Source organism: Cinclus cinclus, chromosome Z, assembly GCF_963662255.1.
Source record: "Cinclus cinclus chromosome Z, bCinCin1.1, whole genome shotgun sequence".
NCBI lineage: Eukaryota > Metazoa > Chordata > Aves > Passeriformes > Cinclidae > Cinclus > Cinclus cinclus.
The window spans coordinates 37338414-37362562 of NC_085084.1; the positions used below are offsets into that span (position 1 = coordinate 37338414).

General features: G+C 39.5%; 1 protein-coding gene across 1 annotated transcript in view; it reads right to left on the reverse strand.

Moving 5' to 3' along the window:
- DGKQ (diacylglycerol kinase theta) overlaps positions 1-24149 on the reverse strand; it is an 81148-nt gene that overhangs the window by 46147 nt on the left and 10852 nt on the right. The window contains exons 2-3 of the mRNA XM_062513886.1: positions 10969-11048; positions 1412-1511 (exon numbers count right to left, since the gene is read on the reverse strand). Of these exons, the coding sequence (XP_062369870.1) occupies positions 1412-1511; positions 10969-11048 (180 nt within the window). The remainder of the gene's footprint in view (positions 1-1411; positions 1512-10968; positions 11049-24149) is intronic.

Here is a 24149-nt window from a genome sequence, read left to right on the forward strand (position 1 = left end):
CATCCCCTTGGGAAATGGGGAATGAGTTTTTTGGGATTTTTTTGCTTGTGTGAATGGCTTTTGCTTTCCATATGATACTATCTTTATCTTAACCCATGAGTTTTCCCCTTCGACCCTTCCAATTCTCTCCCCAGACCCACAGGTGGGGCAGTGGCTGTGTGTGGTGCTTGGCTGCTGGCTTGGGTTAAGCCACAACAAATGGATACAATGAGACTGTAGTAGAATTAAGAGAGCAAGAATATGAAAGCAAAATTCAGAAACCTTTAACCAAATTAGATTATTAAACAAAAGCTATTTACAATGGTTAAGAGGGCGTAAATAGTGATAACTACTTTCTTTTCAAATTTCTATGTTTATCTCATGGCACACAGGTTCTGAGTCTTACTAAGATCACTAGAAAATTCCCTGTGGTATCTGTAGCTCACTGAACATCCTACCAAATTATCCCAGTCACATAGTGACTTTACTAAGTGACATATTCCCACTAGTCAGAATAAGAGTTTGGCTCCATTATGCAACTTGACAGACAAAAGCAGAAACAGAAATACTGTGCCATTCTAAGTCTAAATGCCCTGATCAAAGAGGATTGCTTCCCCTACACATACACATAAAAAATATTAAGTAAGACATAATCTTTAGCAACACAGCAATTCAGGAAGCAACTCAATTCCCTGGAGAACTGGTTCTTCATTCATTAGACTTTCTTTAACCAATTCAGAGGTAATACTCCTATAAAACAATAAATTTTATTTAACCTCACAACTCAACTGAACAACTAAAAGACATTTAAGACAAGGGAGAACTGAAGAGCTGTCCTCCATCAAAATCAGTTATGTACTCATGCCAACATGTATTTAAAATAAAAAATCCGGTATTTGGGTGATTTCTTTAATTAATGTTTTTTCAGAGAATCCATGTCAGAACACTCAGAGCAGTTCTATTTTGACAAATAATATTTTCAAATATCTTTCCATTGAAGGTATCTCATCCTCATCACAAGTAACAGATATCTGAGACTAGTAACACAGGAAATTCTACATTCTTATCTAGCAATACGAATACCTGAATTCTCTGTATCAAAAGTTTCCACTGGAAACAGAAATTAATTAATAAATTAATTAATAGAAATTAATTAAATAAGAAATGACAATTCTTTCTTTTGCCATAATAGCTCCTTATTCTTTGCCCATCTCAGGCAGCAGTTCATTGGAAACCACCACAGACTTGCTTAAAGTAAATTGGAGGAAAGATGAAAAGAGCACACAGGTTTGACAAAGTCTGTGGTTTACTGAAGGTAATTAATTTCTTATTCCTTAGTCTGAAGTACATCTTCCCATGACCAATGAATGGATAATAAACAAAACATTACTGGGTGACACACACATGGCTGTACAAGCAAGGTTTAAGTTACCTTCACATCGAAAGGCAGGTGACTCTAGGGACTTCCTGCACACAGTGCAAAACTTTTTTTTGTAATGTCCTGGAGGCCCAAAACAGTGTGCAACTGGAACCTGCCAGCAAAGAATGCATAAGACATAATAAATTTCAACTTCCAAAGTGTCAGAGCAGCTTCTATGCATTTTAACTATCTTGCAATAACAGGGCAGTATATACAACATAAACTTAAATAAGCACAAGAATAAATAGAGAGATGAATCATCATTTTAAAAATAATCATACTTAGATATATATTTTAAATACTTTGATTTTTTACATTAAACTGTGTATTTTTAATAATTTTAAAATACCTTTAAATACTTTAATTTTAAATATTTTAATACTTGGGAATTAATATGTATTATATATATTTTTAAGTGCTGATTAGCTTCTTGGTGATTAACAACAGCATGAATCCAAAGGGACCTTCCTTTGGGACCTACCCGTAATCACAGTTGTTCTTCTAAGCATTCTTAATTGAATCAAGGACAATTAAAGAGTAATTACCGAACAGGCGAACATAATACCCCAAAGAAATACACAAGACAACTTTCAATATCTCAGTGCTGCCACAGTTCAGTGCTCTCCACAGACCTTTCACTTCCTCTCCAAATACAGCCCAGCCACTGGCTGATAAGGACAAAGGGATTGGTTGGTCTCCCCCTGCCTTACACAAAACTTCAAAGCTGGAATGGTGCACAGATCCAGCTCCTGAAGCACATCCAGACTGAGGTTCCTCTTGACTGTAAGTTGAAAATGATACCCTACTATGTCCTCTTGCAAGAGTTGTCTGGCAAATGTGTTTCTTATTATTCACTTACCTTAATTTTATTTTTTCTTGCTTAGTGATTAATAATGAAGATGGGAAGTGATAATACCAAGGGAACAACAGATGAAAAGAAACAAAGTAAAGAATAAGAAACATACTTAAGGTTCATATTTGTTCTAGAAACTACTCTTCCTACAAGATGCACAGCTGTGCTAAAGTGACATTCACATCAAAAGGAAGGAACATAACTGCATGTTTAAAGTCCTAGAACCCAAATGAGTTCCATAAAAGTTTGCTGCGATTTAGATATTTAGTATTTATGCATTTCAAATGCCCTTCTTGCTGTAATGGACACATCAAGTTTATCTTGTGATTGTATTTCTGGTAAAAGCTGTCAAATTATTATTTAGTTTTCAAATGAAATTAATAATTCCCAGTAAAGCTCTGGAAATAATGACTTCAGATACATGTAGCCACAAATACCAGCTTTTCTTCGCAAATATACTGGTAAAAAAATACTTCAAGGTTATTCATCAGGATTTGAATTTTTCTCATTTTATATTAAGGTTTTCTTGAGAACTATTAGCAGCCAATCTGACACATACTGTGAACACAGAATTTGATGACCCAAGGAGTTGCTTCCAGCTATAAATATCCAATTTCCAGATGAATTTTCTGCCTCAGAAAGTATGGGGAGAGTTACATCAAACAAGCCTGAAATTCAAGCATGAACAATGAAAGAAGTGACATAAAGTTTTGCCAGATAAAATACAAGGAGAAAAGAACAAATCTGGAAGTTTAATCAAGAAAAAACAGCAACCCCCATACTGCAGAGCATGTGGTTCCTCCAGTGCCCCTTAGAATCTGGGAGATAAAAGAGCACAAAGAGAGGTATGAAATATACTTGCATTACCAAACATGAACAGGATAGTGTGCAGCAGCTGACCACTGAAACAGAGTCACCAGCTCACTGCCCCAGCAGACCATATTGTCTGGAGGAATCCTTGGTCCCTGACTGACCAGGAAACTGCCCATTCAAATCCCACACTCCCCACCAAGCTGGGCTGACAGCAAGCCTACAAAAAAACTGTATATCAGTACCTCTAATATGATATATAACAGCATTGTTCCCAAAAGCATCAAGTTTTAACTTATGTACAAGTTGGGGATTTAAAAATACAGCTAAATAATTCTTTTTGGGTCCATATTCTACTCCCACAAGCCCATACTAAAATTTCATTCTCTGTAGCCCTCCATCTCTGGCAAAGTTCATAGCTGGCTTACTTATTTTTCTTTTTAAAATCAGAATACTCTAGTCATATGATGTATGTTTACAGAAATAATATATCTATATCCTTGGGGGGGGGGGTGAGGAAATTATGCTGGAAATCTTAAGAAGCTTTAATCAAACTATCACCAGATTAAGTTAAAGGCTCATAATTCCTGCCCACCCTGCTACTTCTTCAAGAGAAGGAAGAAACAAACCTCTCTATACAGAGACAAGTTACCCGGCCTCAGTTATTGAGGAGGTAAAGTGCCAGGGCCATCTTTTCACTCTAGCTGCTCCAAAAAAAAAAGTTTGCTGAGTTTGCTGGGAGGAGGCCACTTCCACAAAATTCACCCTGCACAAAGAATTCATGTGCAGAAAGTTGGTAAGCAATGTCAATTGCAAGGACTACTGAAAAACCCTGGTGGGATTTCTTCAGGCAAGCTTTTCGGCACATCCCAACATGTCTTCAGGTTTCAATGTCATCTTTAAGAGTCCTACCCCTGCCACAATCTCAAGCACCATGCAGCCTCCCAAGGGAGAAGAATTCCCCCTGAAATCAGATACAGGGGAGACCTCCTTTAGCTCCAAGGTGGTGAACAAACTGCTTTGGACACCCAGCATGAGCATTCAATCCCTTCAACATCCCAAGTTTGAAACACAGGGAACTCTTCTTCTGGCCATGAGTCTGGCTAATTTTTCTTAAAACCTGCTTAGAAACACAGGTTGCTCATTATTGTCACAGAGAGGTTCTGCTGAAAAAAAAAAAAAAAGAATATGTGAAAAACAGTGTTTATTTTGAGAAAAACTGTGAGAAAGGACTTTGACAGAAGGCAAATTTATTCAGGGTCTTCCTGTACTTATCTAGAAAACTCAAGGGAAGGAGACCAAGTCTAAATTCTTCAGCTATTCAGACCATGGTGGCAATTGCCTGAAGTCTCAAGTCATTGTCAAAAAGACGGGAAAAACTTGCTGATTGAAATGTTAAGTGGAGATGGAGAAGGGGAATAAAAGTTTCTTTAATTTCTTTCTTACAAACCAAGCCAAACAAACTTTGTTTATGGTGAGTGGCCTTTCTAATGTGCTTTGGAAGATGACAGGTATAAAAGCAAGAGAGACTGATGGAAAATGGGATGGGAGTAAGATGGAAAAAGAGAAAAGATAAAATAGCAAGTACAACATAACGGACACATCAATTACATACTGTTTCTCCCAATGCATTTTAGTTTCTGAACAAGCTACAGGCACCTATTTTTTATTTACATATATAAATATATATTTATATTTATATAAATATTAATATTTAGAACTCAGACTAGAAAAGCCAGTGAGACATCATGAAAGAATACAGAACATTACATGTTACTGCCTAGTTTATATCCACCTCCATAAGTATAGCAAAGTACAGAAGCCTAAGGTGGCCTAAAGAGAAAATGTTAATAATTTATGAGAGTTTAAAACTGTTTTTCCAATCCATCTACTTAAATTACCTGATGAAAACCACGAAAATCGATTTCCACAGAAAAACACAGAAAATTTCTTCTAGTAATAACATTAAATGACATCTAAGTGCCCTTACAATATTGATCAGAAGCATATCAACAGAAAGTATAATGGTAACACTCCAGCAGCATGATCTCCAGAATGACTTTGCACTCAGAGACAAGATACTGCTCATTCCCATTCTATTTCCTGCCATCTGTTAGGGAATGCAAGGCATTAGAGAATGCAATACATATTTGCAAATGTTCCTATCAGTCTGCCATAAAATTTGATCCTATAGAAACCTAAGACTTAGATTCTAACGCTTTCAGTGCAATCTATGTAAGTGTGCAGCAGTTTTGCATTAAACAAAAAGCACAGCAACAAACTGCTTTTAAAATCCACACTTTGGAATAAAAACAAAGGCTAGAATTGCTTTCTTTTGATATTGCTTTTTAAAATTGTTCCTCATCCTGAAATGTCACAGGATACCAAGCACGTGACCAACAGTATATAATAAAATCAAGTATTCTTCCACTAAGGTGGAGTCACTTTGCACAAAGTGGTCCAGCTACTCTCCAGACCCTCTGACTGCAGCCTTCAGGGTGCCTCAACAGGGGGAAAAAGTACAGCTCCAGGAAGGCCTGTTTTTCACCCAGCAGCAGGTTCTTTTCTACCAGCTCAGGCAGAAGAAAGCTTCATCTTGAATCATGAGGCAGACTTCCAGGCTCAAAGGGCAGTGAGAGAAATACAAGTACACCAAATGACACTGTGACAGCTACTGCCTTTGGCAGTCTTAAAAAGCAACTACCAACTAAAAACTTTCCCTAGGCCTATGTCTACATGTTATTTTGCCCATGCATCTCCTTCTCTATCACATCAGGATGACTCGCACTTATCATGACTTTGTGAAAAATACTGGAGAGAGTAAGAAACCAGGGTGGCAGGGCCTAAAGCAGTGTGGGGCTGAGCAGCTTCCAAGTAGGAAAGGGTACACAGAAAGAAGGATACTAACACTTTCAGAAACAGCCTCCAAAGGTTGATTAAGAAGAATTTAACTTAAAATCACTAGCTTGCAGTTCAAAAACGCTGCTGCATTTTAAGGATAAGCACAAGCAGCTTGGAAGCAACAATCTTCATCAGATGCCCACAAGGGCAATCACACAGAGTCATTCTCAAAGACTGCTCTCAACATAAGGCCAAAAAATTTGCTGATAAAAATTAAAATGGTGTTTCTGAAACAAAAACATGTATGGATGTTTAAGTGTAGAAGCACTTCCCTATCAAAAGTTTCTAATGTTCACTCTAACACCATAAACCTTTGCTCTAGGGAGGTAGATATGGTGAACACGCCTCACTATACCCCATGACTGCTCCATCCAGGCCTTGACTATACTCGCTCTGAGAAAAGCCAACAACTTTGTGATTCAACTTTTGCCCTTACTGACATCTTTTCAATTATTTCCTTATTACTCAGCAATCACAAATAGCACTTTGATTTGTTTGAAACCTCTTATTTAGCAGCAAAATATTTCTGCAGCTTGAATATTTCTACATAGCACTGTGTGCTCTGGAATGTCCCCTATTTATTTCACTTTTTAGGGACAATGCCTATCAACTACTCTTTACTTGTGTCCAAACTGACATTCTTGCTCTGAGCACTTGATTTATAGGCTGGTGTTTACAGGCAATGTAAGCATGCATCCTATATAGTAGTTCTGAAATGAAATAAGAATACAAAGTCAAATGGTGTCTCAACACTTAATAGGACAGGAGAGACAAAAACAAATACTTAATTATCAATATCTTAACTGGGGCTACTGCAAGGGAATGATGCACACATCTATATGCTGTCCTACTATATCCAGGATTACTTTTCTTCATCCTACAGATCTCTGTGACAAGACCATTGGCTTTACATGCTCCAAGGTCTCAAGGACCCTTTGCAATGGATAATGCATCCCACACTAATTCAAAAAAGAATTATATGATACTTCTACTCAAAAGGAAGACTTGTGTAAAATCTTTCTACTGCAATTAAGAGTTGCTTGGCCCAGTATTTTTTGTACTGTAAAGAAAAAAAATAAATTAAAAAGTCATTCACTCCTTGCTTTTATTGCTACAGAGGAAATCAATGTTCATGTCCTTTTATCAAGACAAATATTAAGAATTAAAACAAACACAGTGACATCCCATAATACTTCTGAAACTGAAGAGGCACTGATACAGCTGCAGAGCTCATCTGGGAGTTCTGATCAAGTTTCAAGACAGCATAATAAACTCTCCCGAGTTTACGAACTAGGAGAAGCTAGCCCTTCCTTCCCTTAAACTTTGAGGTTCTACTTCAGGGAGAAAAAAAAGAAAACTTTGGTGCAGAGCCAAGATTAGCAGCAAGCAGTTTTAACCCTCATTTGGATTCTAAATTACATCATGTGACTGTCTCCAAGCGACTGCCTTGCTGAAGCATCACAAGCATGGGTCAAGTGCTGGGGAGAGAGTTTCATGACAGAAGGTGGTCAGTGCTACCCAGCAAGGTAAAATAACAGAGTCACAGAATGTCTTGGGTTGGAAGGGAACCTTTAAAGGTCAGCTAGTCCAAACTCTTGTGCAGTGAGCAGGGATACCTTCAACATTGCTCAGTTGAATCAGGCTGCTCAGAGCCCTGTCCAGCATGGTCTTGAAGACTTCCAGGATGAGGCATCTACTGCCTTTCTGATCAACATGTGACAGTATTTCACTACCGTTATTGTAAAAATTTCTTCCTTAAATCTTGTCAGAATGCATCCTCTTTTAGTTTAAAACCATTACTCCTCATCCCACTGCTATGGGCAACCCCAGAAAGATGTTCTACTTTCAGATCATTGTTACTGACCCAAATAACCACCCTGCACACAGATGAACCCAGCAACCAGAGGGAGAAACTCAGGTCAGCAGACAAGGACAAGAGCAGAGGCCCCTGCAAGCTTTCCCATTCCTTACCCCAGCCCATGAATGCAGCAGCTTTCCTTACAAAGGAAAGTTTTATTTTTAGCATAAAAAGATTCAGCAGCTGATTACCTACACCAGCATTTTTCCATTCTAGACAACCTGGGTTTGAGAACAACAGCACACAATAAAGTCTCGTGAGCAGACTTTAAATCCTTCTTAAAATGGAAATGTTTAGAAACCATTAGAGAAATGCACCAACACACCAACAAGGAAAAATAAGCATAGCAAATGCTGAACACCATTAAACCATTCTTCATGTGGTCTCATTTTAATTAGTTTTCCAAGAATAGTTATATAGAAAGTACACACACTTCTAAGAAGCTGTAATACAGCTTCAATTCCAACCTAACAGGGGAAAACAAAACTTCACATTTCACTCCCAAAAAGGTTTTGTTTTTACTGTTATTTTGGTTTGTCTTGGTGTTTGGGTGTGGATTATTTTTTGTCCTCCCTTCCTCTTTTTTTTTAAACGTGTACTGCAAAGTAGGTAAATACTTTTTGGAATGTACAGAAGAAAGCTTGAATTTGAAAAAAGTTGCTGAGACCTTACGATTGGAATAAATCATATGCCCTGCAAACTTTTCAGAATACTGATCCACGAAGACTTGTTTAGAAACATCGTGACCTGAATCTACTCTGGAATACTAAATCCAGGTGATAGTGATTTAAAATAGAGAAAAAAAATCATAGATCAGCCTTAAGAATGAATTAATCAAGAACGATCCAAAGCTGGATGCAGTTGTGGCATGCTTGTGACTCTGTGGGCTTTTACTTGACCCTGGGAAGGAAACCCTACTGTCAGGAATAAAAGTTTCCACCAAACATCTGCTGAAAAATTATTCTCTGATGGGTTGACTTAGTATCAAATGACACACATTCTGATGAGCTTTAACAACTGCCATCTTCTCGAGATGAAATCCAGGCAAGTAAAAAAAAAAAGTCTCAGTTCTGTAATACACTGAATATTGACATAGCTGAAAGAACTATTAGAAAAAAAATCCCAGAGGAACCAGTGTTCCCTCCAACGTCAGACCTTTTAATAAATAAATAATCTGAAAGGAGAGATTAAGAAAATAAACTTTCCAGAAATTGTATAAATGGCTGTCATTTGTTTTTTGCTCTGTTATATTTTTTTATGCAAATGCCAAGTCTGGTCTTTGCTTTGACAGAGCCTGCATGCAAAATGACATCTCCCATATGGTAGACTTCACTTGTACAGCTGATCTGGATTAATGCAACTTGGATGACCACGTCAAGGAGGACATGACTGTCCAGAACGAACAGTGCAATCCAGAGTTTTCAAAATAAAATCATTACAGCTCAAGACAGAAAATACAGAAGACACTTCACAGCTAAATACAGCAATGCTGAACTGCAAACAGTTTCAAAGACTGACAATAGCACCAAATAACAATCCTCGCTGTGCAGTACAATTTGTGTTTATTGTTTATAGATAAATCACAAGATAAAAATTATGTTTTGGGATAGATTACAGGGACTGACAAAAGAGAAAAAAATTACACTGACGTCTACAACTGATGCAAATGGGAACATTAGTAAGTTTAAACAGAGAATTTTTACCATATAAAAGCGAAGGAACAAATACTATTTTGAACAATGAATTAAATTTAGACCAAATCCACAAATGAAGAAGTCATAAATGTTTACAACACCCGCACTCTGAATTAAATTGGTCTTCCAGTTGGATTTTTGCCATCCCCTAAAGCCTTTGTAGATAGCTATATCATCTGACTCAATATTCTTTTTGCTACAACTGATTGCCAACATATTGAAACAGCAGAAAATGCTAATTCTTGGTAAAAACATTTCTCACTATCTACATGTCCCTTTACCATGGGTTCTAAGACTTACAGCAGTATTTCTTACTGTTTCACTTGCAAATTTCTATGTATCAGACACCTTCTTGACACCTCTCAAGGAGAAATGTATGTAAGGAAAAAGGAAAATCAAAAAAGAGAAAAAGCAAAGCTTTGCACTGGCAAAGCCTAGCAGCTTTATCACCTAGACAAAGCATATTGAAGAAAAACAAATGGGTAATTTCTCGCTATCCAATCCCTGTAACTCAAATTGCATATTGTTTTCAACCTTCCACATCTTACCCCCTATACAGGCTTCCACAACAAAAAGGAACCTGTAGAATGTTTTACAACAAAAATAAGGGAATCAGCTCCCCTTCACAGGTCTGCACAATGGATTCCCATAAATGTGTTTAGAGCCAGCAAGGTTTGTAATGAATATGACATTTTATAGCCATGTCTCATTCTTTTGCCTGGGGCTCCTTAAGGTGTTTGTAGTGTTTTACTACTTCTCTAGTACTTCTCATGTCCTTCTCCCCTTTTGTTCCTACCTCAGTTGCATCCTGTTATCTTCTGTAAAGTTAATTAATGTTTCACAACCTTTGAATCAACCTCTTACATGTAAAGCATTGTGGAAGAAGGTCACAAGACATCAGAAAGCAAGTACTTTATTACTTACCAACATCAGTTTATAACTACTGTGATGAACTGAAGTTCAGCCCTCTTTTTGGCTTTCAAGTCCTACACTTATATTGCAATGATTTTATTCTCTAGACACAATAAACACAAAGATTCTTAAAATGCAGCAATCCATAGAAGACAAACACAGCTCCTTTTTCTAGGCAGAGCAGCTTAATATGTAATAGCTGTAAAAAAAATGGTTATTTACACAGTTCATCTTTATGACACATGGTGTAGTTTTCACCAGTGATTCTATCCAATATTGCAAGACTTCCAGGTAATGACACACAGTAAGAACATCTAGTAACATTTAAAGAATGCAAATAACTTCAAAGACAGACTATCTACAGTTGCTCATAGCAGACTTTTCACATGAAGTGTAGTTTTGCATGTGAGATAAAAGCTTCAGTGATGACTAATAAAATTTTTGCATTATGATATGAAAAAAAACCACGGCTGCACAACACTATGTTCATTAGTGATAAATGTGTAGTATTGCCCCAAGAGACAAGTGTCTCTTTACTCACCCTTACAAGGCTGGGAGCAATACTTGAGCATGGTATCTTGACATTCTTGAGGCACTTCTCGTGAGACATGAAGTTGCAAACTGTGGAAATAAAATAAGAACCGTGAGCAACTCTTCACAGGCAAGGGACTTTAAGAAACACAAACAATCAAACAAAACGAAAAACTGAATCAAATACAATTAGGAATACATCTTTTTAAACACATTTGTTATCCCCTAGGTTTGAGAATGTACACAACTGTCACACCACAAGCAGTGCATGACCTCCAAATTGTTTTGCTACTAAGATGCTGGCAATGGAAAAGGAAAGAGAGTTTATCCCAGAACAGTACAAGCCTACCACAAGTCATGTCCTCCCACACTATCTCCATGAGTATAAAATGAGTTCTTAAATTTCAAGAAAAGTTTTAAACAGTCCAAAACAGCTCTTTGATGTAGCCAAAGCAGAAGGACATGTTTGCAAGTGAATTATTCTACCAGCTTGTGACATAAATATGAGAAAACAAAGCATTGTTACAAACTGAGTGTAATGGATGAAGGAGGCAAAATTCAAGGTTGCCAATTATAGGCAGCTTTGAAAATCAACTATTTCTTTTATTACAGGTTTATAATTCCATCCAAGCTCCACAAAAGCCTGGTTTCAAGCATGTCAGTGTTTTAAAAGATCATTTCTCGTGGAGGGGATATTTTCCACAGCATCTTACCGTGAATTTGTATTACATTAAGCTGTGTGAAGAAAACAAAACATTCTTTATTTCATTCCCACCACCTCCCATTAATTAGGAACTAATAAGCCACGCAGCCAGGGATTTAGAGTCCTCTTTTTTTCAGAATTACTCTCCACCAGTTCAAGTGGGAAGCCTTGCACAGATGCTCAGGTCCTGACCTCTTGAGTGGAAGCTCAGACCTCTCCCAGTGCCAGGGCAGAAGATCACTAGTCAGTGGCAACTGTTGCTGTACGCAGGAGATTTTCCCATCCCTGCTTTTCATAAGCACAATTTACCACTTCCTAAATTTTACAAGTATCTGACAACACCCCAGAAGCTTCAAACTTCCCATCTGCAGTCCACTGCTGCCACTGACTGTATGCTACAGTGCCATCAAAAGCAGTTAATTTCCTCTCCTCCCCTTTCTCCACCTCATTGACTTTTGATTGCATAACACTGCTTTCTCCAGGCTAAGTGAAATATTAAAATCAAAGTCCACTTCTCTAAATGGCTTATTACCAGCCCATACAAAATAAATTTTCCTTTTGGCAGCACAAAAAAGGTGACACCTTTTCTCTCAGCACTCATCTTAATATGAGCAGTAGGCATATTTTTTTTCATTAATCTGAAAGTCCAAAAATGAAGCAGCGCAAGTCTCTACTGTGTTCAAACTTGTTATTCATCATCCATGGCTGAACCTGGAATGATTACTGCACTAGTGAAATAAAGTGGGAAGGAGCAGAACAGAAATGAAATATTACATGCTTCTCTAAGGTTTATGGCTGTTTCCAACGAAATAGGGCACATCAGGGAAGGAAATAGTAAAAGCAAGGACGATAAAGTGGATTTTTGCAGCTGCAAATGCAGTTGCCTAACAGATTTGGAAGTGACCTCTATGGTGGGAAGGAGTATGCAGCCTATCAGCACAGAGGAGACCAAAGAAAGCAGTCATTGTCCAGGCAGAGGAAACATGCATCTCATGCTCCAGAAAACAGATCTAAGTCCACACAGAGAACTGGTGAATCCTCATGTGTTATCTCAACACAGACATAGTGGTAATACAATGATACTATAATTAAACATGGTCCTTCCTTAGGTGTTGCCAGTATTTCTACTGATGGTCTTAGGAGAGCCACCTGCTTGCAGTGAGAACAGGTTTGTAGAAGCTACAGGAGAAAAGGCCACTTGCCCATTACCACCTCGGGTCTGAAATTCGCCACTCACACCGTGAAGAAATCTGCTTCAGCCACTTGCTCAGGTGACCTTGTCACTCTCTCAGAGTGGTGCCCAAAGTTTATCTGATGTGGCTAGGTGAGGAAAATGCCCTCTGAAGGTAGAATCATTGTGACAAAGGTTCTCATGGCTCTGACCCATGAAAAGCAGAGTATGAAGCTTCAAATATAAACAGGCAGGTGTCAAGAACTTCACAATGGGGTGAAAGCCCAGAAGGAATCCACAGTGACTAATGAAATTCAGTGAAATGATACTGTTTTTCCTCATTTTTCTAGTTCAGAAGCAGGCTGGCAGAAAGGAAAGCAGAGAGCATGGTGGTGCAGTTTGTCACAGGAGTTTTATGATCTGCAAGATACAGCAGGGAATTGAAGTCTGCAAGACCTCTGTCTCCAAGTGGCTATTAGATTTAACTGCACACAAACTTAATGCACAAGTTATCTGAGTCCTACCCAAACAACTGAGGGAATTCAGACAACCAACTGGTGGAAGAGAAGTTCCTCCCATGGACCTTGAGAGATGTTCTCTACTTATTTAGACAACCCCAGTCACTAGGCGACACCACAATTTTCTCCTTGCACTGATAAAACCCAGCAAAATATAGTCCTGCATAAAGACAGTAACATATGGTTCAGACATGGAAACATCCCATGACACAGAAAAACATAGTAAGTCAGCAGCTTCAGAGAAGCAGTAAAACCAAGCACTGAATGAATGTTTCAGACAAAGAGTAAAATAGGAAGGTGCATAAAGGTTTTAATTGTTTGAGTGCATACAAAAGAAGACAACACAGAAGACAATTAATTTCCTAAAATGTGAGCCAGAAAATTGGAACATTTGCAAATAATCAAATTAAGGAATATCAGGAAACAAACAGCAGGAGTTAAGCAGTGCCCAAACATATCAGGTAACATTCTCAGTGAAAGATTTTCACATGTTTTTCAGGAGCTACTCACAGAACTCCTCCTCTGCTTGTCACATTCCTCAGGGGATGAAATTACTCCTACAAGTCCCCATTTTGTTTTTGTTTTGCACATTCCACACAGAAAGAAATAAACCCCCCCCCAAAAAGGGTGACCTTTCATTAGGAAAAACAAGCCAGAAGACACTGTGTGTGAAGTTTCAGAAGACTAAATGCAAAATTCTGAGGAAAAAGCATTTAAAGTCAGGAGGATAGGCTGATCTCTTTAAAGGATGAAGATTTCTTGATCCATACAAACTCAGTGATGAGCTACAAGCAGACACACCTACAGGTTAAGTCAAAAAAAAAAAGCAAGTTCAATTGCAGGCTTCAAACACTGTACCAACAATTATTTAAAGGTTTAGGGGGCTTTACCTTGAGGCCTTCTGCTATAATAAATTACGCCCTTCTTGTGAAAAATTAGGTATTGCCAATGCTCACCAAGAGCCCATTTGGCCATTGGGCATCACAGTGCTGCTTCCTGTCCACATGGAGCATGAGATCAGGCTTTACAGCAGGCTCTGCCTATAAGCCATCACTTCTTGGGCCACTTTTCCTACCGCATTCTGTTTGACTTGGTGTTTTAATAGAGATAAAGGCCATGTGTACATACGGCAATTCATGGAACGTACAGCCAGCAGCTCTCCAACGTACACTTGAAAAGAAACAGAAAACATCTCTCTTCAGGCCTCCCCAGCAAGGCAGGACATAAAAGCTGGGAATTGCTGTAACTCATGAGCTGTGTAACACTTCCTAGAAAAAGTATGGCTATTTATACTCTCCAATATGTCACACTTTTTCCATATAAGCATTTTTCTCTCTGTCCTCAAGACAGACTTCAAAGCAGAATCCAAAAGAAGGAAGAAGAAAACAGTTTCCTGTAGGAACTCTAGCTATGTTTTGGTGTCCCACACAAATGGTGTCTGGGTGAAAATTGCTCATGAAATCCCAGATATAACACACAATCTTCTTGCCCTTTTGAAAAGATGACTCAGTCCTGATGAAAAGTGTAGAAGTTAAAATTTACTTTTGTTTCCTCTTTGGGAAAATACTCACCATAATTCAGTTTTGGTGGTTTTCAAACAGAAATTTATTTCTATATTTGTATTTTAACATGTTAGGTATTATTTATTTTTTTCTTTAACACTGAAGTCTAACTTTGCAATTTGCTAAACATTTTTATAAGTAGGACTATCAAATTGCTCTCCAGGGAGGATAAAGGAATATCAACACAAGAACAAAATGGATTTGATAATCTCCTGGAAGCGTGATCAGTTCAACACAGGATTTACTGTGGATATACTCAGAGAGAACATTTGTTTTGAGCTTAACAGAAGCACCTGCAAAGTGTCTTGCAGTTCCTACTCCAACCCTCTGTTGTCTGGACTGTCTCCCTGCCAGTCACCCTCTGCCCCAGGTTTTTATGTCTCAATTAACTTGCTCCAGTACTACAAGCAGCATTAACAATTTGCCTCTCACAAGAGTTCCCTCCTGCTGTTCTCACTGCAGAGTGCCACCATGCTTGGGTTTTGCAGCCTGTAGCACGCTACTCACACCGGAGTCACCAACATTATAATTGCCACAGGTCATGTCGAGGACACCCAAAAAGAGACAGCTCCTGCTCCTATAGAGGGGAGTTCCTGCAGCCAAGTGCTGGCTCCAAGCACAGCCCTGTGCATTCTGGCACACAACAAACTTCAGTAACTCACAGGAAACAACACGGTGCTTCCTTCGGCCAACTGGCACGGCCTGTCACAGAGCCACCACAAGGCAACATGTCATATTCTGACACAAAGTGACAGTACCACAGCTCCTCAGTATCGCCTGGACAACTTGGCAAACAATCGTTTCATTTCACTCGGCATTATTTGTGACTGCCTTAACTTGATTGCATTCTGCTCACTTTCACCAACTTCAACTCCCAGCAAGTGCCTGCCAATCTTCTAATCTTTTAACAAAGGTTACAGATTTCTGAATGACCTAGCTGACTAAAAGGTTTACTCTTGTTTTTGAAACAAAACATTAAATCAGTCACAAATGGCTTAGAAACTCAGAATTCTTTTTCCCAGTTATGAGAGCACAATAAATTTTTCATTTCTTGAAAAATTTAAGTGCAAGGCATTAAGAAACATACCCAGCTTATTAATGTGAATATAAATACAACTAAATAAAGTGCAGTAATTCCCTGAAGCATCTTGTTAAATGTAAGACTTGGAAGAAGTCCCTGTCTTGGTGATTTTACTAGAATGGATGGTCTGATGTATGTAGGAGTATTGCATAAATGGAAAATCTCTACAGTCCTCTACAAAAAGCCCTATAAATGTACATAGATTACATGAAAGAATTACAAGGGGACTAAAATAGAATAGAGAAAGGAAAATGTCATGTTCAATATCTAATGCTGCATCAGACACCTACAGACTCAGCAGCAGCTCAGCCATCACAGAGAGAGAACCAGCATGCTGATTTTATACTGTGGCACAGAGGTGGCTTTTGCACCACTCCTCCCCAGTCTTTTCCTAAGAATGTCTAGCATTCAAGTTGCCTTTTTTTACAATAACACAATGGGCACATATTTCCCTGGATGCACTATTACAACTCTAAGATCCTTTCCTGTCTATCTGTAAAAGCTGACTAAAGACATAGCAGCTTGTAAGAGAAATTTTCCTCCCCTTCATAACCATCACTCTACCATTGTTCAACCACCCCAAGCAAAAAAATGATAGACTGAAATATACTTCTGTAATCCTCAGCAGTTGGTGTCAGCATGAGCTCTCATCTCACTACCAGCCTTTACAGAGGATGTTGTGGACTGTTAATGTAAGAGTTGTGTAGCACAATCCCCTCACACTGCCACAAATCCATGTGCAGTCTTGACTGAGTTAATTGCTTCCCTCTATAGCTTTTATCTGACACCCAGACCCAGGCACGCAGTCAGTGTATTTTTATTTTAGCATTTCACACATTATGAAGGTCAACTTTCAGTTCCAGTGGGAACCTCCCATGCACAATATCTTTGTTTATATCTGCCTTCTACTAAGATGCTCAGAAAAGCAAGGCTAAGAAAAGGCTGTGGTTATGGTTACCAACTGACTCTGGCACTAGACTTGGGTGGCCAGGGGAATGTTGTTTATAGCTTCCTAAGCACATGAAAATATTATAGGATGAAATAAAATAAAGTTTCTACCAGATTAAATATTGAACAATTTGGTTTTTTACAACAACAGGTGTCTACAAGTGTTATAGATTATCTCTATCTAAATATATAATCTTAAAAATATTATTAAAAAAAAAGATGAAGCAAAGGGTGGAGAAACATGGACAAAGTCCTCATGAGGTATCTAAAGTTTAACTTAACTCTTATGTTGAAACATGTCTGTGTACTCACAACTTCCACACCGCAATTTCACACATCAAATGAAACTCATCTGTAGTCACATCCTTCTTTTTTCATCTGAACAAGTCCCAGCAGCTACAAGAAGCAACATTTTCTGCCAATCAAAGACTGACAGGTCTCTGAAAAGACAGGACCATGCCACTTAACACCTCTCACCGTACATTTCCAGACTTAGCTGTAATGGGACTGCAGCAAGCAACTGCCCCAAACTTTGATTGCCACAAAAGGGTACACGGGAAGTCCCAAAGGTGTACTCAAGTAGTCCAGCCTCCTACAGGTGGCAAAAGGACATGTACCTTGGCTTTGGCCAGAGCCTGCACTGCTAGCAGATGGTTCCAAGACCCAACTGTGTCATGGTTGCAAACTCCAGGGAGACAAGCATCAAGAGTAGGATTTAGTTTTTGTTTCCCAGGGAACTGTCAGGATTCAGCGGACCCCTTTGGAAGGCAACAGCATAGGCATTTTTTATCTTACTACTTGCCTGGTGCAACAGAGCAGCATCCTCTGCAACAAATGTAGTTTGGCAGCAGTTTCCTCGGGGCCGAAGGATGTGCAGTGCAGTTTCAAGCCTTGTGCCTCTCAGCAAGCATGGCTGTTTTAAATGCAACAGGTACTACAGAGAGAATAATGGCTCTACCATTTACTCCAGAGGGGTGATTCATTCCAGCAGAGACTATTGAATTTCTTTTCAATACTTCCAGTAATTTTCATTTTCAGTAGCTCCAGTAAAGAAAGCATTACTGTTAAGAGTGCACTACAACTACATCTGACTACACAGTCTGAAGAGTAGGGTCAGATTCACACATGCTGTAAATCAGCACGACTACTTTCAGTTTGCTGAAGTACAATAATTTATCAAAGCCAAATAATTTTAACTTCAAGTCAATACACAAGGTTATAAATTTGATCATCTAGTATACATCTTGTTTTCATCAAAATGAAATAATGAATTAAGGGTAAAACTAAACACTCAAAACATTACCAGTCTTTCTATAAATCCTAGGGCTTTGAACAGACAGCCATCAGTACTTCTAGCAATATAAACATTCCTCTTAAACAGATGCAATTATTATGAATCTTTGTTCCATATGTCACCAACTTATATAAGGCAGTCAACAATCCAAAGTAAGAGGAAGTATTTGAATTTGCCTACACTAGAGTCTTTCAAGTAATTACTCTCACCCCTCCCTTCACTGAAAAAACAAAACCTCAAACAAAACAAGATAGTGCTCAGCAACTGAAAAAACAGGCTTTTTTTTTTTAAAGAGCACTGTCAATCACTGCTAGAATATGAGAAAACAAGATGTTCTTTTATTGTCCTTCTTATTCAGGAAGAAGATGTGAATACTTGTTCAGTCCAGCTAATATCCCCAGGGTTGCTCTGAAACACAGTAGAGCCCTCTGTGTTCTGGTGGACCACCAAACTGTTTTACTCCAGAACTTGGAAGGGCTTCCAAAATTCCCAATTTGTTTGCCATCATTCACAGAGATGTCATAGCTTCCACCTTGGTTCTGCCAGGACTCACAGTCATGAAATTGCAGCACTGGCTTATATAAAGAAGCTGTTGATGAGTGCTTGGAGAAGGAAGATGGGTACGGAAGTGCTGAACACGGAAGAACCAGCTTGCCCAGATTAGTTAATAAAACTCCCCCTCCCCCACAGAGACAGGGATGGCCACTGCAGGAGGTACAGCCACTGCAGCACACTCAAAAGACAGAAGGAGGAAGGACAACTGCCTGTAGATGGACAGAGGAAAACAAACAAGAAATCTAGTGAAGCCAGGGAGTAAACCAAACCTTCAAAGCTGTTATGCAAGACAACAATAACAGTCTCTACTCTCCAAACAATGAATCAGTGGGACTTAAAGGGCACATCAGCACCAAGACAATTCAGCCTAAGTCAATCTAACTCTTTCAAAACAAAGTTTTATTTTTGTCAAAACTAAGTTGGTTATTTCCTCTGCTCTGCCTGCTCTTCCATAGCATGTGCCTAACATCACAGAAGCCAAAATACAGGTTTAATCTGCCTTTTTCCTCAGGGGCTTTAATCACTCCCTTCTGAAGTTGTCCTTGGTGAGCAAGCAGACTTATTTTGTTCAGGACTGCCTTTGAGTTCACTGAAGAGGTCCACTGACAGTTAAAAGACAATAGCTTTCAGAAAATGCCCACCAGCTAATTAGTCACAGACGGGGGGGGGGGGGGGGGGGGTGGGAAATACTTCTATTTTTCTATAGCAGTGTTCTTAAATCACATCAAAAACACTTACCAGACTGCTTATCCAGACAGGATAATTCAAGCTGATGGAGGAGTCACTATTTTCATGAGTAAATTGAAAGCAACACTTTCATTTTACTGGAAGTTTGCAGGACTCAACTTTTACATTTTTTACACAGCTTTGAGCTACTTTTCCATTGTAGCAGCTTGCCAACACAGACACATTTAGCTTTTTCGTTTACAACTGTGACCACAGGCCAGTCTGAATACTGTGACTATTCACTGAAAGGAATGCTGGATGCAGTACATGGACTTCACCAGCTTATTTCCCAATTCAGCAGAAACATGCAAAGTCCTGCATGCAATATTGGTACTCTCTCTCAGACAAAAACACAGCCTAGTTTTAGTTTAGAACTCTGTTGTGCAATGCTAAATGTCACCAGGAAAGCTGGTGAGAAGCTTTGGTCTTCTCAGAACATTTCTAACAATGCTGAGAGTGGAATGAAAACATCTCTGAAATCCTTAAGAAGTCAAGCATTAAAAAAGGCCCTCCTTTCTCACTGTGGTGAAAAACTTCAGGCTTTTGCTTGTTTTAAAGTTCAATGAAACCACACTGTAAATACTCTTCCTCAGAAAATCCAAAATAAATTAAAACCTTGTAAAGGTTTTCCAGACACCTACTGAGTATCTTTATACATCACTTATATTTGACAGCTCTTTTCTCTCTCATCTCCCAATCTCCCAGAATTCTCTGGTCTTATCAACTAACCATTCATAGCTGCTTCTGCTTTAAATGGAGCTACCAATATGTACCCTGCCTGACAAAAAAGCAGTTTGCCTCCACACAAGGTGAATTGCCTTGCACTTTATATTTCCAGAATTATCTGCATGAAAACACCTTCTCTTTATAGGTACAGATATTCCAAATAAATGTTTTTGTAGCCTCTGACCTCTGTAACTTCAAGGCAGCATTTCTGGCTTCGTATTCATCTGGATTTTAGACATGCTGGTAGAAAATAACAAAGTAAAAAGACAAGTGAAAATAAGACAATCTACTTATTCAGAAAACAGTCAGATAACTTAAGTGATATACTTGAACTGTCAATCATTTGGTAGCACCTGAGCTACCTCAGCACTTCTCATCCCTAAGGCTGTAAATATTCTGAAGCAATGTATCTTGCTTCTCCATCCTACTGGTACTATAAAACAAGTACTGACAAATGAACTAAAGGAACCTCACCTGCCAGAACAGAACTCTCTCCATCCTACCATCTCCTGACTCTACCCAGAGCAGGTTTCTTAGATCCTGCTAAGCAGGAAAAACCAGAGCACCAACAGCTGAAGTCAAAGGCACCTACACCATGTGCTCAGTCCTACCAAGACTACTTCTACTCCAAGGAGAAAATAACTGCACAGAAGAGTTATACCACAGTAGCAAAAGCAGCCATCTCCATTTGGTCAAGAGGCTTTTCTAAGTGACAACCAAAGCCATCAGAAAATCTAGATGCCCTACCACCTGTGTCTATACACAGAAGAGGGGTCAGTTAAGATGCTGCAGTCCACTCTCTTTCCAGTCTTTATAGTATGGCCAGTAAGGATATGGCCCAGCTGAATATAGGCTGAGATGTGAACAGGAGAGAAGCTCTGGTGAGAATCACTTGGATGTTGGTGGATAAAAAGCTGAGAAAGCATCACCAGCAGTCCAAGCAGGTGATTCTGCATCTTTCCTCTGCTCTCATGAGCCCCTGTGTGGAACATTGCATACATCTCTGAGATCCTCAGCACAGGAAAGAATGGATACAGTTGAACAGGTCTTAAAGAAGTGCCACAGAAATTATCAGATGGCTGGAGGACCTCTCCTGTGAGAGGCTGAGAGATTTGGGATTGTTCAGCTTGGAAAGTGAAGGCTCCAGGAAGACCTTAGTGCAGCTTTTTAATATTAAATGGGGCATATAAGGAAGATAGCAGAGCCCGTTGCAATAAAACAAGAGGTAATCTTTTAAACTAGAAGAGGGTAGATTTGAAGTGAATGTAAGGAAGAAATTTGGTATGATAGGGTTGATGAAACACTGACACAGGTTGTCCAGAGAGTTGGTAGATGCCCTGTCTCTGGGAACATTCAAGGTCAGGTTGAATAGGTCTTTGAACAACCTGATCTAGTTGAGAATGTCCCTGTTTATTGCATGGGATGTGTGGGAGTGGGGTGTTGGGCTAGATAATCCTTAATGGCGCTTCCAACCCAAACTATTCTGCGATTCCCTTCTTTGCAATTTTGTGGGAAAGGTGACTTCTGCATAGACTTTACTTTTTTCCTCTTGAAAGACAGATGGATCAGACTTCCACCTGTGAAGTTAGGGTGAACACAAAATTTCAGAGGCATGCAATTTTAGTTACTGAACAGGTCCCCAGTATTAAGAGTCTTTTCTTCTTCAGAGAGATGGAAGATGACTAGTCTCAAAGTTGCATTCACATCCAGAAAGCACCATAACTTCTCTTTTCTTGAAGATTAGGCCAAAGATAGGACAGTGCTGTGGGACAAGGTGCTGGTCCACTGATGGAAAACAAAACATCTCCAAGATGGCTACAACATCAGAGGAGAGTTCAGCAACTCATCTCCTGACAATTCCAAAAAAGAGATCCTTCAGTGGAAGAAGCCTCCCACTAACAATGTGAAGTTGCACAGGGAGCCTGAAGTGACACAGTTTTTGCCACCAACAATTTAACAGCAACAGACCATTGGCTGAGACTCCTCTCCCAGCAGGCTCCCAATCATACGGGCTATCAGCAGTATTTGGGGATGATGAAGGCAGGAGTCCAAAAAGAAATTGTCTCTGAACCACAGAAATCTGTCTGAGGGCAAACAATTAAGCACTCAAGCAACTCTTCTGTACAGGCAAAAGGATGAAGATTGCCCACACAAGCCAGATGCAAGACCATGTAACACAGCTGTGTCGTTTTCCCAGGTTTTCCTGCAGAAAAAGACTGCAGCCTCTACACAGCTAGAAAGGGTCAAGCCACTTTGAAGGCTGACAGTAAAACCTTTGATCACACTCTCTGCACATACAGTGAAAGGCTATAGATCCTAACAGCCTTCAAAGAAGAAGGCCCTCCCAATAACACTCAACTCATAGTTTCAGTAAGATGCATGGCAATAAGAAGATCAAGTAGCAGATACCACTAAAAGTCTCTTGAAGACCATTCAGCAATTAGAAATTTCTCCCGGCTCTGTCTTAAGCTGGTGCCACTTATGTCTTTTGCTGCAGACTGACCATGCAATCAACTGAACCCCAATGGCTGAAGCAGAGAAGTGCCAGCTTGGCAGCATGTGTAAATGAAATTGGACAGGAGGGGCAGAGAAACATGGAACAGTTAAAACCAGAAAAACAAGGAAGATCCAGCTGGACCACAGAATCACCTACTGCAGGGCACGCACACCAGTGTCATAAATGCTTTCCTCCCTGCAGCTGCTGTCTGCAACAGCTTCTCCAAGTCACTGTTTTCAGGGTGATGCCTTACAAAGAGAAACTTTGTCAATTATTTATCAGCACTGTCCAGCTGACTTGCAGCTACTGGTCAAAACAAAGAGCTACAGCTTACAGCATTCAGAACAGCACAACAAAAAATTACAAGAAAGACTGATTCAGCCCTCAATTTAAAGGAAAATGCACTAAAACAATTTGACATTTTCTGCAAATATCTTTGCAACAAAAATTTCATCATAGAGTCATAGAATGGTTAGTGCTGAAAGGGACCTTGAAGATCATGTATTTTCAACTCATCCTGCCATTCACATCAGGTTGCTCAGCAGACCATTCAATCTGGCCTTGAACATCTTCAGGAATGAGGTATTCAGTTTCTCTGGGCAAAGAAATTCTTCCTAACATCTAATCTAGAAATGTTGTCTTTCAGTTTAAAATAATTGTCTATTTTCCTGTCACTATCTGCCCTCTTCCTCCCCTTTATAACCTCCTCTTAAGCTATTGAAAGCCTTCTCTTCTCCAGGCTGACCAACACCAGCTCTCAGCCTGCCTTTTTTGCAGAGGTACTCCATCCCTCCAGTCGTCTTTATGATCCTCCTCTGGACACACTTTAAGAGGTCCGTGCCTTTCTTGTGCTGAGGAGCCCAAGATGGATGCAGTGTTCCAGGTGGAGTCGCACAGGGGCAGAGAAAAGCAACAGAATCACCTGCCTGGACCTGCTTGCCACACTGCTTTGGATGCAGTCCAGGATGTGCTTGGCCATTGCCAAGCTGGAGATTGCCAGATTGAGTCCAGCTTTTCATCCACGACAACTCTCAGGTCCTTTACCACAGGGCTGCTGTCAAATGACTTCTTCTCCCAGTCTGTACTCATGGCAGGGATTGCCCCTAGCCAGTTGCAGCACCTTGCCCTTAGACTTGCTGACTTCATGAGGTGATCATGCCTAGGCACCCTGCATGAACACCACAAGGTTTCAGCCCTCACACATGGCCTCCTGCACCATTATCACTCGTGACCCAGTACAGCACAAATAAACCCACACACTGCCATGTCAGTGTCATCCTACTCAATAACAACACAGATGTCTTCTATGAAAGAACAGTCCTGTTAATACTTCTGTTATGTTAGACATACCTATGCTGAAGTGTCTCCACATATATAAAAGGGAAATAACAGTAGCACATCTCCAACTTT